The sequence below is a fragment of the Zootermopsis nevadensis genome, unplaced genomic scaffold, assembly GCF_977971745.1.
Source record: "Zootermopsis nevadensis isolate Lab colony 2312 unplaced genomic scaffold, Znev_1.0 Znev_ptg000001l, whole genome shotgun sequence".
NCBI classification, from domain to species: domain Eukaryota; kingdom Metazoa; phylum Arthropoda; class Insecta; order Blattodea; family Termopsidae; genus Zootermopsis; species Zootermopsis nevadensis.
In genome coordinates this window covers 6,620,022-6,638,464 of record NW_028259133.1, presented here as the reverse complement: position 1 = coordinate 6,638,464, position 18,443 = coordinate 6,620,022, and the positions used below count along the sequence as shown (strand labels likewise).

Below are 18,443 nucleotides of genomic sequence, written 5' to 3'. Positions count from 1 at the left end.
TTGCCAAGCGAAATATAAAAATTGGTGTTACCACCATTTATTAAAACAATAAACAAATAATTACAGTATTTACATTGATTGTGATAATGATGACTGGTATTGTAACTTATAATACTTTAGATAAGACTTTGAACACAATTATTCTTCTTCTTCCATTAATGTCTGTAATTCCTGTAGTTTTGCAAATAAAAATTGGTGTTTCCACCATTTATTAAAAAAATAAACAAATAATTACAGTATTTGCATTGATTGTGATAATGATAACTGGTATTGTAACTTATAATACTTTAGATAAGACACTGAACACAATTATTATTCTTCTTTCATTAATGTCTGTAATTCCTGTAGTTTTGCAAATTATACTTCATCTTGTTGTAATGAAAGTCTACACGATGGTGATCACCGTTTTGACCTGAAAAAAGGAGAATTGCATCCATTTGTAGATTAATATGTTCTGTTCAACAGTATACAGATTTCTGTCTGTGCATCAAATCATACCCTGAATTTACATTCTGGGCCAGTTCTCAATATGTTTTATAAGTAATGGCTTTTGCAACCACAATTAACAATTAATACAATTAATTAGGATTTCCAGTAAGACTGTATTTTTCTTTAATTTAATTGATCAGAATTTCAAATTTTTTCTGGATCCAACAAGCAAGCAAATTATGGATACAGAGGTCTCATTAACAATGAAGCAATCACAGAGCATATAAATATTACAGTGAAAACTTCATCACAAGTGGAAACATTTGGCTTCAGAGCAGTAACAAATTACATTACAGTTGATAAGTTTTCACACATTTGATGAAGCACCGACGGCTCATAAGAATCAGGTAACCAAACCAGTAACTTACTCTTCGTATGTCAAGCTCTTCAAAGACATGTCAGAGTTCGGCCTTCTGTCCTCTACGTGATCATGCTGCAAGTCATACAATCAACAGGGTAATCTGAAGACACATCAGCGTACACACAGTGGAGAAAGGCCATTTTCCTGTGATGTATGTAACAAATCATTCAATCAACAGAATAATATGAAGACACATGAGCGTACGCACAGTGGGGAGTGGCCATATTTCTGTGACATCTGTAAAAAATCGTTCGTTCGTAAGGATTCTTTGGAGAGGCGTCTGCTTATACATGGTAGATAGCAGCCATATTTATGTGATGTATATAATAAATGATTTTTTACCTGCATAATCTCTTTGATGACTACTCTGTATTTCAGTGACATTAAATCTTTTCATTAATAGAATAATCCAACGAGTCAATACATGTGAGGGATGCGCGTATTCTTGTGATGTATGTAAGTCTTCCTATTATCAGAAGAGTCTGCAGAAGTATTATTGCATACACAGATTAAAGTAACTATTGTCCCATCATGAATAAGATGTTTTCTGCTGTCAGAATGCGAATGAGTACCTGCTCGTGCACATTTGTTTTGTACAGGAATAGTATCCAGGATAGGAATAGTAATTGTGCATTTGAGGCAAAGGGCAGTCACATTCTTGTGTAATACAATGATGAGCGTCTTATAATGTATAATGTGAAGTTTCTCGGCGCCTAAATGCAATAAAATCTTCTCGCATCTCGTTTCAAACAAGCGAAACAGTGGCAGTGACGTCTTTTTGGTTTAACAATTTTATTCAGTTTATTACTTCCAAAACATTTTATAACTGTTTCATTGATATGGAGAATGTTATTTAATTTTAAGATGGGTTTAGCATCTGTCATTGTTATTTTCAGTTGCATATTTTACAGATAGTTCAAAATAATCTTACTAATCGTCAGGTTACTTGCAGGTCAAACAAGGGTATAAGTTGCAATGGCTGTGTTATAAATAGCCCACCTTCGGAATGCTGTGCTTGGAAATGTCACAAGCAGATCTAAGCGACTGGCTTCTGTGCATTCAGATGTAGAAAACGTTTTTGTTTTTTGTCAAAGATATTCCTACATAATGGCAGGTATATTTATTGTTCTTTCCATGTATATTACATTTGCTGCTAATCGAATCAGTATTTGTTATCAAAAGGATAAAATACTAACCTTATCCAGGAAACTTCAGATGATACATGCTAGGAATTTGTGAAGTACATAAGTGTGTTTTGTTTGTAACAAATGACTTGGTTGAGTTTGAGGGCTTGAAGCTTATCACTCACCCCATGTATTGCCAATAGTAAAAATGTATGGAACTACAGTTCCATTTTGTCATATCTCATTGTAGGATGATTAGTTAAAGCACATGGATATGTTCTCATACCTTAGTTACCAATAAAGTACATGAATAACTCCACCGTCTTTAACTTTTTCATAAACTGAGCCACGGGTGGGACTTCAAAGATACCGGTAGATTCTCACGGTTAGTAGGAAAACTCATGGAAGTGACCAATGCATGTAAGGAAAGTATTAAGTATTACTGTGTAGGCAGTGGCGGCCCATTCATAAGAGTTACAGCACCCCTATAATTTTTTAAAATATAAAAAAAATATTTTTTGTGTTTATATAATTTGTAACACTTTATTTCCTCTATATCATTATTCTAATATTGCCCCATACGTTGTCATTATCAACCAATCGGCTGAACTAACAGTAAGTCCGCGGGCGAGGAGTGTGAAGCTGCAAGGATTTAAGCACGGCTGGCCGGTCAAAAGTTGAGAGCGCTGTGTGAGGGGGAGTGAGGGGCAGTTCACTGGTACAGCGCGTATCGGGGCTGCAGTTGCCGCAGCTGGCTGATAGTAAACATGATTGCCCGTTACCACATGTGTTAGCCTGGCTTCTGTATTAAAATCTGTTTCGTGGTTATTGTTAATGAGTGTTCAGTAATTCTGTGTGCTGACTATTTTTTGTTCTGATAATGACAATGAGCAAAGGAAGTGTATCATTTATACATAATATTACTTTTTCCAAATTCTTTGAGTGAAAAAAGTGATGTAAAAAATCATGGCTGCCCTCTTCCAGACTTAGAAATAGCTAAAACATCGTCGATGTAAATTTACTTTTCATTTATTTATATTGTCATGTGTTGAAAACCTATTCTGCGTTTCCCCCTTGCGCAGAACTACCACTCCTCAGACTCACGAGCCGCCATTGGGTAGGCGAGCCAGGAAACTAACTTTATTTCGCATGGAAACAAAGCACCGGGTGATCCATAAGAACTGCCTACTATTCACGTGCATCTAATACAGGTATACTCTGTACAAAAATAAGTAGAAACACTACAATATGGCTGACACTTATCAAAAGGCCACGCTTCGCCACTGCGTGCACGTACAATTGGAATTGAAGCCTGTTGGTGGAATACATTCAAACTGACACAAGGAAATGGAATGTAAATCTTTGTAAAAATGTTTTGTGTTTAGTTGCTCTCTGCTTACATTCTAGTTACATACAGAAATTTGTATCATATTGGGCTAAAGACAGAAGTCAGTAATGAGATACACTTAAGCAAAGAAACTGTATTAATTACGTAAAATTTTAGATTTTCACACCGGATGTCCAAATGTATGCTAGACAGTTATCATAAAATCTTATTGGTGACAGTCTTAACGGTGAGTGAAGTTCTATGTCAATATTCAGGTCCATGTTAACATTAACTACGCCGTCAGAAGAATCAGTTTCATTATGTGAAGCAAAGAAATCCAAATTAAAACAATCGAAAAGCTGAACGGTTGGAGATCTTTTCTTGTCGAAATTGAAGTCGCCTTTAGACCGTCTAATGGTTCCATAAAAAAATAAATAGCCACAATTCTGGTGAAACTGTTTGTAAAGAGAAGGTACAATGTATTTTAATGTTAACAAATCAGGTCCTTTGTGAATTAGCAGTTCTTTTTCATGGTGAATCTTCTCCAGGAAGAAATGGTTCCTGCCATCGATTAGTTGGTGCATGCGCAGGTATATCGATCTCGGCTCTTCGCTCCACTGATTAGATTGAGCATGAGATGAAGACAGGCAATTGAACCACGTGTAAGGCGTCCTGTAAAAATCATTGTGCCGTGTACAGTGCAGGGAATTGAACTGGGTGCAAGTTTAAAGCGACCTTGGGCTACGTCACACGAAGGGGTCAAGGGGGACGAAGGCGCCATGTGCTCTGTTACCTTAGCCTCCGACACCCCTACTCAGATTTCTGGATTCCAACGAGATTTCTTTGTCTGTTTGTTTGTAACTGCAACAGAGCTCGGAGATATTTTGCGACAATCAGGCTCACTCCATGCGTGAGTCAGAGGTCCGTGGTCCTACTTGCGCTCAAAGAATTTTCAAATGACAAATGTTATGATTGTATGTAACCTCTCTCTGACATCGGATCTGCACCCCTGAGCCCAGTGGGTTATCGTGTCGTGTCAGTACCCTAACAAGCACCGTACCCTATTCAAGATTGCAGAACCTCATAACCTGATGAAGCGTTGCAAAATACCCGAAGACCGTCCACCGAACCTCCCACATAAAAGTGCATGAAGAACGATTTTCACTGCAACAGATTCTTAATATGCCAAATGTAACAAAGACCTTTCAGAGAAGCAGATTTTCAAAATGAGGTACCCGTTAAAGACTTTCGAAATTATCGTCCAGTTGGGGCTCTTAAATTGGGGGGGGGGGGCTGGACAGCGGCCCATTTTGACAACCGTTTACCTCACACGGTTTTCACCAGGAACAAAAACATCGCTTTTCGTTTTTTCGGAACATCGCGTACGACAGACAGACAGACATAAAAGAAATCGCTGCAAATAACTCATCCTTTTTTCACGTTGAAGCGCTATGCTTTGTGCCTGTCAGCAATTGGCTGGGATTCTTCGAACAAAGAAACAAAAATCCCACAACAGTGGACAGTCGTTCATGGAGGTGGCGCTTTTACCGACACTCACGTGACAATCAGCGAGGAAAATCTCGTCTTCGCGTTGAGATTTGATATTTATTCTTGCTTACGCAAATTCACGCTCGGCATCGAGCAAGGGGATTTAGAACAAACAGCAAGAATTGCTCGGTTCAGGGAAGTGAACAGACGATGGCGCGCGTCTGGGACAAACGTAGTTTTTAGTAATGTGCGTTTACGTAATTTGTGATCAAGCCTCCTTGCTAAGTCCCCGGATTACTTCTGACTAAACAAGTCGCTGTGACTGACGGCTTCAGTTTCAAGTTGAACAATAATTTATAGCAGGGCTAGAAAGACGCATTTTTCCTGTAAAGCACTCAAGACTTCCTGTTTGTGCTTTCCTTCCGCTTTGAACACGGAAGATGGTATCCAGCATCCAAAAATATTCAGACCTGTTTAGGGGCTCCAGTTTTGTAGCGGAGCATTTTACAAGCTACTCCGAGTGAGTGGGTTCAGTATTCTGACTTAGCCATTGGACCTAACAGTGAAACGAGGCCTTCTCAAAAATGTTCTGCAAAATAATTATTATTATTATTAGTGTTCTGTCTGATGAGACAGGTCCATATAAACAAGATCCTTCCATCCTTTTCTCGGACTGGGACCTGTTCATATACGTTCTTGGCAGATGATCCAGAAGTGGTTTGCCATTACCTTCTTCTGTGTGTGAATGGAGTAATTGTTGGGATGCCACGGAGAAACCGGGGAAGCCCCCGGAGGAAAATTCAGTGATACCTAGACCACGGCCTTGAACAACACAAGTTATAAATCTGAGCACCACCGAAGATTGAACTCGAGACCCCCAGTGCGTTGGACCTATTTTGCGAGCGCTTTAAGGTCAGCCACACCACCGCTGCGCTCTCTGGAGACCGACTAACTAACTAACTAACTAACTCCCTGGTAGGAGAACTCGCATGTCCAACGCCGACAACAACAGAGACCGCCACCGGTCACGATCCTGCGCCAACTTCGTCCATTTGCTAGTCTCACATCCCACCTCTCTGAAAAATTGTCGTTTCACTGTTGCGTAAAGACGCGTATATAGTAACAGTATGAGAACTGTAACCTGATTGTCGATCAGTTTCTAGGCCACTGGCAATTTACTCTGTTCGATTAAACGCACGAAGTCGCTTTCTTTTCTGTTGTAAACCACGTGCACTCTTAGCTTCGTGTTGTTGTTGTTGTGATGAACAGTCCTCGGCCTACAGCATCGTTTTCGGTTACGTGTCTGAATCTGCCCCGAATCAGTCCGCGTTAAACAACAGAAGTTACGGGCTTCTTTTAGAAGCAGAAATGTTAGACCCTCGTCAACACTATTAAGGGTTTGTTCGTTACAAAGATTCGGCTTTTCCCCGCTCTCTTACCTCAGACTTCATGCTCATCAGTGCCATGTAATGTTGGAGCGTTAGCGTTTGTTGTTCAGTTGGTCGACCTTGTCCTATACGATGCACGACATCCACATCAGGGGTGTACAATAGCCATTTCTCGCACGATGCAGGTTCACAGCTTAACACGCGAGTGCTGGCAGAACATTCCAGAAATCCGAAAAAAAACCAAGTGAACGTCGTTAATTCTTGAAAGAACTTTGATTTGCATTGATTCGTAATTCAAGGCCACGAGTGCTTAATGCGCGCTCTTTCAGTAATCTCACCAACACGCGTTAATTAATTGTATTGTGTAACCGTCCCTTTTCTTCCACCACATGTCACACTGCTTGTTTAGTATAGTCGTAGCCTGGTTTGCTCATATGGTTACAGCTTCTTGACGTGGGATGTGCAAAGATACAGAAAAGGATTGTTGATGATGGTGTGAGGTTGTCGGTGAGCACGAGTTTCCGACTCCCCGGGAATATACGGGAATTAGAAGGTGGAGCAGGTTTCTGCACAAATGGATAACAAAGTCTTTCTGTGTTGCACTGATGGACGACACTTTACTGTTCCTTAATACACGCAGGAACATATATATCTTAAGCACTATTCACGGAGGCAGCTGGATGGCTCGGGTGTTCCTTTGTTCTTTCGTATTTTTGTTAAAGAAAAACACCCCCGCTCAACCGAATTACCAAAACTTTAGAGATCGCCCCGCAACCACGATCGCGCTTAAATACCCCTCCATTACGTAATTTGTCATTGAATTTGGCTTAAACGCGGCGATCTGATTCGTTCCTCCACAACGGCTGGAACGCGCCTATAAGCTGTGTTCAAAGTCAATTGGTCCATCGCAAGGATGCGATGGTCGTAATGCAGTCATCACCCCGCATCTGGAAGGGATGCACACCATGTGTGGGGTGGCTTAAGTATTTTCTTTGTTGGTTTATGTTTGCCTTTTTTTTTACTCCAGGCTCCCTTGGGACAGAAAGAATGCCGAGGAGGGTGACCTGCAAGTGGCCATCTGGGCCACATTCCTTCAACTCAATGTGTTTAACAAATCCAAAATTAAGCATTCAGTCTAATTTAGGTGAAGTAAGGCGTTCCAGAAATCATGTAATTACACCTTCTTCGTTTTTCTTATAAGCCAGGTCAACATGCCGAAGCCTGGTTTACCTTTCATCTCAAGGCTCAGTCCGTTCGGGAATTGAACCACAGACCTGGACTGGCACAACTGTTTTTACTGGTCAATCTGTTCGACCAGGTTTCTGTGCCAAAAGAAGAGTGCGACAGAAAACAAGCACAAATATTCCGTCTGCCAAAGTTTTCTTCTTGCGGTCCACTGAATCTACGGCCGTTGTTGTATTTGTTGCCTGACGAAATGTGTGCCCCGCCCCGAGAACGCTGTACAGAATTTTCATCACTTGGTGTCACGTGGAAATGATGAAGTAACGTTTTGATGACTTCATCATCGAATTCATCTACGACGTGATTTCGCCTGTGTTGAAGCCGAAGCTGCCGTGCCTTTGTCGACTTTCTTTTCCTCTTTGATAGGAACATTCTGTATTCTACACGTGCTTTCCTTTTCCAGATAACGTGTCATACATCTGTATTATCGTCAATCATCATCAGCTATCGTCATTTAACATCTGCTTTATTTCGTATGGAGATTTCAGTCTACACAATGAAATTTGTAATAATTTTCACGATATTTTTATCTTTCTCAAATCAAAATGTGTTTCTTTTAGACGCCGGAAGTTCTGTTGAATGTAGATGTCGCGTTTATACCTGAGTCGACCCTGTAAGAGGCTATTTTTCTGTGAGATTGTATGTTTGCTACATACACATATTTTTAGAACTGTATTTTTTTGACAAATTACTAGAACTTAAGTGATATTCTATTAATTTATTCTACCAAGTTGCCATTTTATTTAGAGAGTCTTATATACTGATCAAAGTACAACCTTTGTAGGTTAGCCGAAGTGACACTGATTTGGAACTGAGAAAAACCCATAAAGTACGATGACCTGAAGATATTGCGCCTAGGAAATGGGGCCTAAGAAGTGTCAGCAAGAGAAAACAGCGGGAGGAACTTCGTGTATACGTAAGTGACCTAGAGTTCCTAGGGTTTGATGTGCTCAAAATTTTATTTGCTTAATATACACAGAATGATAAGGAATACGCCAGAATGCCAAGCCAGATGTAGGAAACTGAACCCAGCCTAGGGATTGGGCGAAGTCCTCAACGGTCATAGTGAGCGGAAGAGGCACTCCTCTCTGTGGGGGTTAATACACAGGGGGCTGGACTGGGAGCTCGGAGGTGACAGCCCCACCACTGGTCTTATCCTACTCAGCGCTCGTAACGCGGCCAGGAGACATTTTCACTTCTGGCAATCATCAAGAGAGAAATCTGACGGATAATTGTAGGACGACCACAGCAAAGAATACGACGAAACGACTTGGTTCTATAGAAGAGATTCGCTTAGCTACCTGGAACGTAAGAGGTGTAGCACACACAGAATGAGATGGAAACAATGAAAATCGATATCTGCCTGATCACGTAAACCAAAAAAAGTTAAAAGGGTCATTAGAATTGAAAGATTACATATTATTTTGTAGTGGAGTACCCCAAACCAAGAGAGCATCATAATGATTTAATTTTCATTATAATTTTCTCACTGATATTTTCTTATTTGTTAATTTTTTCCCTTGTTTATTTTTTGTGCTGTATCTTTAATTGTTAATTTGCCTTTTGATGCTGCGCACTGAAACCAATAATTATAATTATTACCTTTATTATTTAACTTCGTGGCTCGTAGAATTCTGCTGTTTTTTCAGATTTTAACAGGCTGTATATGGGGCTGTACAGGAAATATAACAGTGTTGGTAATCCCTCATTATACAAAATTGAGATAATAATCTCTGAACACGACGTATTGAATAATGTAGCATTACGGAAGGAAGTTCAACTCCATTTCGCTATAGATGAAACTAAATAAAGGATCTTAAGAGAACGATACACTTAAAATGCCGTGTTAACACGAAGGCAACATTGTAATTTAAATAATGTTTCCTAATCCATACTTGCAAATTCTACATAAGCAATTGGGTTATTCAAAGTTCTGTAGCTGAATTTAATTTTTTCGACGCTTAGCGTGGAAAATATGTGCGGCGTGCATTAAGGAATTATGTTTTAGCTTTTGGTTTCAAGTGAGGTTTAGTTGGATAAAGCAGTTCTCTTGATATCCCAGTTTTTTAGACAGGGGTTTGCAGAATGACTGATGTGGGGGCTGCTTCAGGTCCTACACGATATTTTTCTGTAATGTTAAACCAAGCAAGACATGTGCAGTCAGAAGAGATAATTAAATTAAATAAAGACTTGTTTATAGGTATATTTCGCTTGGCTTATTTATAAGGCACTAACATGCAACAGTTGGAAAGCTAGAAAATAAGGATTATTCTGGAAAAGCTTTATCTAGAGACTGGCAGCGCTTCGGATTCGTGCAAAGCGAGAATATAATTAACTGTTAAAGCAAGAACGTTTTGGAAAACATGAAGCCTGCTTTCCTTCACAAAGAAACAAGTACGTGATTTAGTGACACTTTACTAGCTATAATCTTTCTGCACGCTTTAATGCATTAAATGTTGCAAGAAATGGCTTTGTAAGACTTGAGGTTCTCACAGCGGTGAGTATGAATATATCCGTATTACCTAATATAATTCAACAGAAACGTCCGCCAAACCGAAAAATGCAAAGATGAAAATACTTACTGATTTATTAATTATATCAAGAGTAGAATATGAACTTAAAACAAAGTATGATAAGAATCTGGTACCTAATGGGTTTAAATTCACTGTGGTCGATACTGTAACTCTGAACCATGATGATGCTGTACATGTTTTTGATTATACTAATTTGTGTTCTAATTACATAGAACATACCATCTCTTATCACTTATTGCTAAACCAACTACGAGTTCCAATTTATCCCAGTCATAAATCAAAGTTTGCTTATAGTTTATTACGCCACGAGCCAAAGCGTACTAAAGCCTGAACGGAAGTACAACTCAGTTATGGAACCCCGCCTTTAGATGTAATAATATCCAGGGACAACTAAGTCTATGCGTTTTTCTTAACTTCCAATTGAGTGAGTTTCATTTCGAGACTGGTAATACCAACTACATCTCCCACAGAAATTGTTGATCTAACTTGCGAAGAGACTGCACTAATTAACAAGCTTTCTGAGCTGAGGGTTAAGTAGCTCGGGAAGTGATCTAACGAACAGCATCCCACCTAATGCATAGGACAGGCACTGGCTAAAGACAGCCAAATGTCGGGAATGAGCGATTAGCATTCCCGGATTATAGAGCATCGAACAGTGGAGAGACTTCAGGGACAGAGGGAAGACACGAAAACTTCGGTCAAAGTAACCTGCTTCCGAACCCGTAATCTGAACTTGGGGTCTACGAAATACAGGTGCTATGTGCCCAACCATTGCAGCTCTGAACACGGATTGGCCAAGTATGAGATGAGTACATGTAAATAGACAGTTACGGAAGTCAACCAATAAGAATAAACGTCATGAACATTAACGTCAGAGATTAGTCTCATCCCCATTGTCTGTATGAACATCAGCAATGACTTCCTGGAACTAGGTTCTTCATCTTTCACGAATAATTTATCTTTCTCGTTTTGCCTTTGGAGAGTAGTAAAGAACACTTTTTGGAGATTGACGGTTCTCCACTTCTTCCGCGCCTGTAAGCCACGAGGCAACAGAGTGTCGCCTGTCGAGCAGAAGCGTAACTGTAGGGGCCGCTGATTTGCTGACATCAACACTTTTGATGGGTGTATGAGCACATGTATCATCATTCTTACAGGATGAGTAGATCAAAATGTGACACGATGTCTTTATGTCATGATGACAGATTACTTCTGGAAGCAATTAGTTTCTTGTTGTTATATACACGACATTAAAGTTGCTGTATCAAAGTGACAAAGACTTCAGCTTTCATAGTTTAGATTCTGTGATCTGTTCCAAGTCAGCATTAACCCTAGATAGATTCTTGCAAACATTTGTTGGGCTTCTTCTTCAAATTAAAGCACATAGAAATGAAGGCATGTGTCCATGTCCCGACCGTGATTTGAACTCGCGGTCACAGGGTTCTTTCACCTGAGCAGCCACTATCATCTGTGTTTTGCATTCCCTTCTATAGAACTGCGTATTTTTGCATCTCATCTTCATTAATGTTCGTTTCTTTTCTTCCCAGTGTCGCTAAGATCACACATTTTCATTTGTTGTCTTACATTTCCGTTCCATCTCTTCATTTAATTCTCTGCTCTTTCTTCTATTGCATTTTTTATTCTAAACTGAATTTGTCTTCATTTCCTTTATGTGCATGTTCTTATTTCAATTTACTTTGTATTACCTTCAGAATTTCCAGAACCTGCTCCTGCACATAGTTTACGTTAACTATTCTTTGTTGTTTGTAAATCCCATTTTAGAATGTCTTCTTTCCTTTTGCCCTGCTATGTGGATTCCCCTTTTTTTCTTACCCAAATTCTATTTCTTACGTTCCTTTCTCTGCTGCATCGTCAGCTTCTTCTTCCATTTTTCTTAGTTCAGTCTTGTCTTTTCTGATCATTATCACTCCCCGCTCCTTTCGTCGCCGACTGTGAATATAATTACTTAACGATTTCCGTTTCGTTTCTGTTCGCAGTAGTTTGCCAGTGGTACCACCATAAAGAACTGCAGTTTCAGAACACGTGTTGATATGCGGCAGACAAAGTCGTGCAGGTAAAATTGTCCTGTGGGTGTTGTTATGTCTGAAACTCCTGTGTCATCTACGTTTTCAGCGCTCCCTAAGACACTTCGTGATTAAATGCTCGATGTTTCTTTGAATATATGCATCATCGTGTAAATTAACAGCACTTCGAAATTGTGGAATTAAATGAGAAACTCTCCCTTGGACATAACACAAATGTTTTATGGCCCATTATGTCAGATCCGGACGGAATTAAAAGCTTAAACGATGGATGAAGTTCAGAAAAATAACAGCATGAACGCCCGCGTATCGGTAAGCATAGGTGAATGTGGCCCAGGGTCTGGCAGGGTTTCAGATCCCTTGGTCTACTGACTGCCGACGTTTTACATTCGAAATGTCATTTTTTTTGCTCGTTTCTACCGGTTCTGCTCAAACCGTACGCACATAAAATATTTTAATAATTTATACCTGTCTATCTTGTTCATTAGATATATGTAATATGTGTCTGGAATACATACTATAATATTTTTATACCGATAATAGTTGACATTGTTGATGACGTAATTTATTGATGACGACTAATCACAAATTTTTATAGTAATAAGTCTAGAGCAGGGCGCTCCTTTCGGAGCTCCAAGGGGGGTGTGTATCAAGTTTGTAAAACGCAACCAACCTTGGTTAGTCCCGAAGGGGAGTTAGTTTAGTGTCTCATTCAAGTGTTTTAACCCCTGAGTAAGAAACTAAACTAACCACCACATGGGGGGTTTAAACACTTGACCAACCCCCCGAAGTGGGTTTTTTGCGTTTTAAAATCTTGAGTAAGACGCTAAACTAACCTCCGTGTATAAACAAATATAAGGTTATATTGTTGATGACGTCATTTTTTGACGACAACGACTACTAATACTTTCGAAGCGCTTCCTGTAATGTGATATTTTACTTCTATACGTCGCTGATCAGAGGCCAACAGTTCTTGGTTAGTCAACTTTCTACGTCCAACCCCACCCTTGCAAGTCTTCTTTTTTATTTCCTCTTCTGTTTTTTGTTGAATAGTTCTGATGTTTTAGTTCTTTACGTCGCTGTTCAGAGGCCAACTGTTCTTGATCAGTCAACATTCTACGTCCAGCAACTCCATTGCTAATTTTCGTCTGTTTTTTTCTTTTTCTTTCTTTTTCTCTTCTGTTCTTGTTGTGTACGTTTTTCTATATTTATCAATGTAACTCTCCCTTCGTTTTTCTTTATTTGTTAAATAGGTCTGATGGATTAGTTCTTTACGTCGCTGATCAGAGGCCAACAGTTCTTGGTTAGTCAACTATCTACGTCCAACCCCACCCTTGCAAGTCTTCTTTTTTTCTCTTCTGTTTTTTGTTGAATAGTTCTGATGTTTTAGTTCTTTACGTCGCTGTTCAGAGGCCATTTGTTCTTGATCAGTCAACTTTCTACGTCCAGCAACACCATTGCTAATCTTCGTCTGTTTTTTCCTTTTCTCTTCTGTTCTTGTTGTATACGTTTTTCTATATTTATCAATGTAACTCTCCCTTCGTCTTTCTTTATTTTGTTCAATAGGTCTGATGGATTAGTTCTTTACGTCGCTGATCAGAGGCCAACAGTTCTTGGTTAGTCAACTATGTACGTCCAGCCCCACCCTTGCAAATCTTCTATTTTTTCTCTTCTGTTTTCTGTTGAATAGTTCTGATGTTTTAGTTCTTTACGTCGCTGTTCAGAGGCCATCTGTTCTTGATCAGTCAACATTCTACGTCCAGCAACTCCATTGCTAATCTTCGTCTGTTTTTTCCTTTTCTCTTCTGTTCTTGTTGTATACGTTTTTCTATATTTATCAATGTAACTCTCCCTTCGTCTTTCTTTATTTGTTAAATAGGTCTGATGGATTAGTTCTTTACGTCGCTTTTCAGAGGTCAACTGTTCTTGGTTAGTCAACTATCTACGTCCAACCCCAAACTTAAGCTTGCAAGTAATTCCCCCTTCGCTTTTCTTTACTTGTTAAGTAGGTCTTATGTTTTAATTCTTTACGTCGCTGTTCAGAGGCCAACTGTTCTTGGTTAGTCAACTATCTACGTCCAACCCCAACATTAACCTTGCAAGTAATTCCCCCTTCGCTTTTCTTTATTTGTTAAGTAGGTCTTATGTTTTAGTTCTTTACGTCGCTGTTCAGAGGCCAACTGTTCTTGGTTAGTCAACTATCTACGTCCAACCCCAACCTTAACCTTGCAAGTAATTCCCCCTTCGCTTCTCTTTATTTGTTAAGTAGGTCTTATGTTTTAGTTCTTTAGTCGCTGTTCAGAGGCCAACTGTTCTTGGTTAGTCAACTATCTACGTCCAACCCCAACCTTAACCTTGCAAGTATTTCCCCCTTCGCCTTTTTTATTTGTTAAGTAGGTATTATGTTTTAGTTCTTTACGTCGTTCTTCTGTTCTTGTTGAATACGTTCTTTTTCGTTTATCAATGTAAGTCTCCATTCGCTTTTCTTTATTTGTTAAATAGCTCTGATGTTTTAGTTCTTTACGTCGCTAATCAGAGGCCAACTGTTCTTGATCAGTCAACTTTCTACGTTCAACCCTACCTTGCAAAACTTCGTTTGTTTGTTTTTTGCTCTTCTGTTTTGTTGAATAAGTGTTTCTGCGTTTATCAATGTAAGTCTCTCTTCGCTTTTATTTATTTATTAAATAGGTCTGATGTTTTAGTTCTTTACCTCGCTGATAAGAGGCCAACAATTTTTGATCAGTCACCTTTCTGCATATAACCCTACTCTTGAAAATCTTAGTTTGTTTGTTTTTTGCTTTTCTGATTTGTTGAATAAGTTTTCTACATGTGTTCTTAATATGGTCTCGTTTATCAATGTAAGTCTTCTTTCGCTTTAATAGGTCTGATGTAGTAGTTCTTTACGTCGCTGTTTAGAGGCCAACAGTTCTTGTTCAGTCAACTTTTTACGTCCAGCCCCACCCTAGCAAATCTTCGTCTTAATATCGATCAAAAGTCAGTTTTCATACTACTTTCGTAATCATAAAGTCAGTTTTCATAATACTTTCTTAATCATAACATATCTAATGAGTATCTTGGAGTTGTTAGAGTTGATACTTCATATAGTTGATAACGTCTTCTTTCACTTTCCTGATGTTTTATGCCAACTGTCAATCAATATTCAAGAATGCGACGTGCTGCTTGTAGAGCAGTGATAATGCGACTGGCTTGGTACTAAGCGTTATTAGTTTTTCGGCATTGTTGTGTTGTACTCGGCATTGTTGTGTTCCACAACAATGCCGAGTTTGTTAATAGTTGACATTGTTGATGACGTAATTTATTGATGACAACGACTAATCACAAATTTTTATAGTAATAAAAGAAAGATAATACTAGAGCAGGGCGCTCCTTTCGGAGCTCCTAGGGAGGGTTGGTCAAGTTTGTAAAACGCCACCAACCTTGTGTAAGAAACTAAACTAACCGCCACGAATTGAGGGTTAAAACAATTGACCATTGCTTTTTGAAATCTTAAGTAACACGCAAAACTAACTCCCCTTCGGGGGGGTTAGTTTAGTATCTCATTCAAGTGTTTTAACCCCTGAGTAAGAAACTAAAGTAACCCCCTGAATGGGTGGTTTAAACACTTGGCGAACCCCCCCCTCTGGGGGGTTGGTTGCGTTTTAAATTCTTGCGTAAGACACTAAACTATCCCCCTTCGGGGTGTTAATTTAGTGTCTTATTCGGAGCACTTTCTCTAATCTGATTTTTTACTTCTTTATGTCGCTGTTCAGAGGCCAACTGTTCTTGATCAGTCAGCTTTCTACGTCCAACCCCACCCCTGCAAATTTTCGTCTGATTTCTTTCCCCTTCTGTTTTTGTTGAATACGTTTTTCTACTTTCATCAATGTAAGTCTTACTTGGCTTTCCTTCATTTGTTAAATAGTTCTGATGTTTTAGTCCTTTACCTCGCTGTTCACAGGCCAACTGATCTTGGTCAGCCAACTTTTTACGTCTAACCCAATCCATACATATCTTCGTTTTTTCTCTTCTACTCTTGGTGAATAAGTTATTCTACGTTTATAAATGTATGTCTTCCTTAGTTTTTCTTTATTTGTTAAATAGTTCCGATGTTTTAGTTCTTTTCGTCGCTGTTCAGAGGTCAACAGTTCTTGGTCAGTCAACTATCTACGTCCATCCCCACCCTTTCAAATCTTCGTCTGATTTTTTGTTCTTGTGTTCTTGTTAAATACGTTTTCCTCCGTTTATCAATATAGGTCTCCCTTCGCTTTCTTTGTTTGTTAAGTACGTCTGATGTTTCAGTTCTTTACATCGCTGTTCAGAGGCCAATTTTCTTGGTCAGTCATCTATCTACGTCCAACCCCACCCTTACAAATCTTCGTCTGCTTTTTTTTCCCTTCGCTTCTTATTGAATTAGTTTTTCTACGTTTATCAATGTACGTCTTACTTCGCTTTTCTTTACTTGTTAAGGATGTCTGATGTTTTAGTTCTTTACGTCGATGTTCAGAGGCCAACTGTTCTTGGTTAGTCAACTATCTACTTCCAAACCCACCCTTGCAAGTCTTCGTTTGTTTTCTTCTGCACTTCTGTTCTTGTTGAATACGTTTTTCTGCGTTTATCAATGTAAATCTCCTTTCGCTTTTCTTTATTTGTTAAATAGGTCTGTTGTTTAAGTTTTTACGTCGCTGTTCAGAGGCCAACTGTTCTTGGTCAGTCAACTTTCTACGTCCAACCCCACCCTTGCAAGTCTTCGTTTGTTTCCTTCTGCTCTTGTTGAATAAGTTTTTATGCGTTTATCAATGTAAATCTCCCTTCGCCTTTCTTTATTTGTTAAATATGTCTGATGTTTTAGTTTTTACGTCGCTGTTCAGAGGCCAACTGTTCTTGGTCAGTCAACTTTCTACGTCCAATCCCACCCTTGCAAATCTTCGTCTGTTTTTCTACGTGTGTCGTTAATATGGTCTCGTTTATCAATGTAAGTCTTCCTTCGCTTTTCTTTATTTGTTACATAGGTCTGATGTTTTAGTTCTTTACGTCTCTGTTCAGAGGCCAATTGTTCTTGGTCACTCAACTTTCTACGTCAAGTCCCACCCCTGCAAATCTTCGTCTTAAAATCGATCATAAAGTCAGTTTTCATAATAGTTTTCGTAATCGTAATATATCGAATGAGTATTAGTTTACCTTGTTGGAGTTGGTACTTCAAATACTTGATAACGTCTTCTTTCACTTTTCTGATGTTTTAGGCCAACTGTCAGTAAATATTCAAGAATGCGATGTGCTGCTTCTGGAGCAGTGATCATGCGACTGGCTTGATATTCTTTGATTTCTTTTGTTGTGAAGCGTTATTTGTTTACTCGGCATTGTTGTGTCAACTTCAACAATGCCAACAGATATTTGTTTACACGGCATTGTTGTGTTCCACAACAATGCCGAGTAAACAAATATCTGTTGGCATTGTTGATGACGTCATTTTTTGACGACAAATTGGTTGAAGACAACGACTAATCACAAATTTTTATAGTAAAGAAGAAGATAGATATAGACTAGAGCAGAACGCTCCTTTCGGAGCTTCCCGGGGGGGGTCGATTTTTTAAAACGCAACCAACCTTGAGTAAGAAACTAAACTACCCCCCGAATTGGGGTTAAAACAACTGACCAACCCCCCTTCGGGGGGTTGGTCAGTTATTTTAACTGTTGTTGTTTTAAACACTTGACAAATCCCCCGAAGGGGAGTTGGTCAAGTGTTGCGTTTTAAATTCTTAAGTAACACACTAAACTAACCCCCCCTTCGGGTTTAGTGTCTCATTCAAATGTTTTAACCCTTGAGTAAGAAACTAAACTAACCACCCCAAATGGGGGTTAAAACACTTGAGTAAGAAACTAAACTACCCCTCCCGCCAACAGTTCTTGTTCAGTCAACTTTTTACGTCCAGCCCCACCCTTGCAAATCTTCGTCTTAAAATCGATCATAAAGTCAGTTTTCATAATAGTTTTTGTAATCGTAATATATCGAATGAGTATCACTTTTTGGAGTTCGTACTTCAAATACTTGATAACGTGTTCTTTCACTTTTCTTAATTTCTTAAATATTTTTATCTCGCTGTTCGGTGGCGACGTGCTGCTTCTGGAGCAGTGATAATGCGACTGGCTTGGTAGTGAAGCGTTATTTGTTTGTTGTGTTGTACTTCCGTGTATAAACAAATATAAGGTGACATTTTTGATGACGTCATTTTTTGACGACAAATTGGTTGACGACAACGACTAATCTCAATTTTTTATAGTAGAAGATGATTCTTAAGTCATATAACGACATTTCTGCAATGGCGTTTATTTGAAATCTTGTGTTAAAATTTCTGTTGACGATAATCGGGAAGGACAAGGAACTTCTCAGAGACTCCTGTTATACCATTGTGTCATTTGGTGAATGAGACAATGCTATTTCAGCATTTATTTA

The 18,443-nt window shown here is 39.1% G+C and overlaps 1 protein-coding gene across 2 annotated transcripts; it reads right to left on the bottom strand.

Moving 5' to 3' along the window:
* Positions 1-10: 10 nt before the first annotated feature.
* On the bottom strand, positions 11-17,492 carry LOC147875184 (uncharacterized). 2 transcript variants are annotated; one of them, XM_087340482.1, is made up of 4 exons: positions 17,171-17,492; positions 6,229-6,385; positions 858-3,973; positions 11-412 (listed from the first exon to the last, which is right to left on the bottom strand). In XM_087340482.1, the coding sequence occupies exons 1-3, from the start codon at positions 17,287-17,289 to the stop codon at positions 3,923-3,925; spliced, it is 327 nt and encodes a 108-aa protein (XP_087196608.1). In that variant the 5' UTR covers positions 17,290-17,492; the 3' UTR covers positions 11-412; positions 858-3,922. The 2 variants fall into 2 exon arrangements, with proteins under 2 accessions (XP_087196608.1, XP_087196648.1); XM_087340522.1 differs by having other exon boundaries at positions 858-994.
* Between the last annotated feature and the right edge of the window lie 951 nt (positions 17,493-18,443).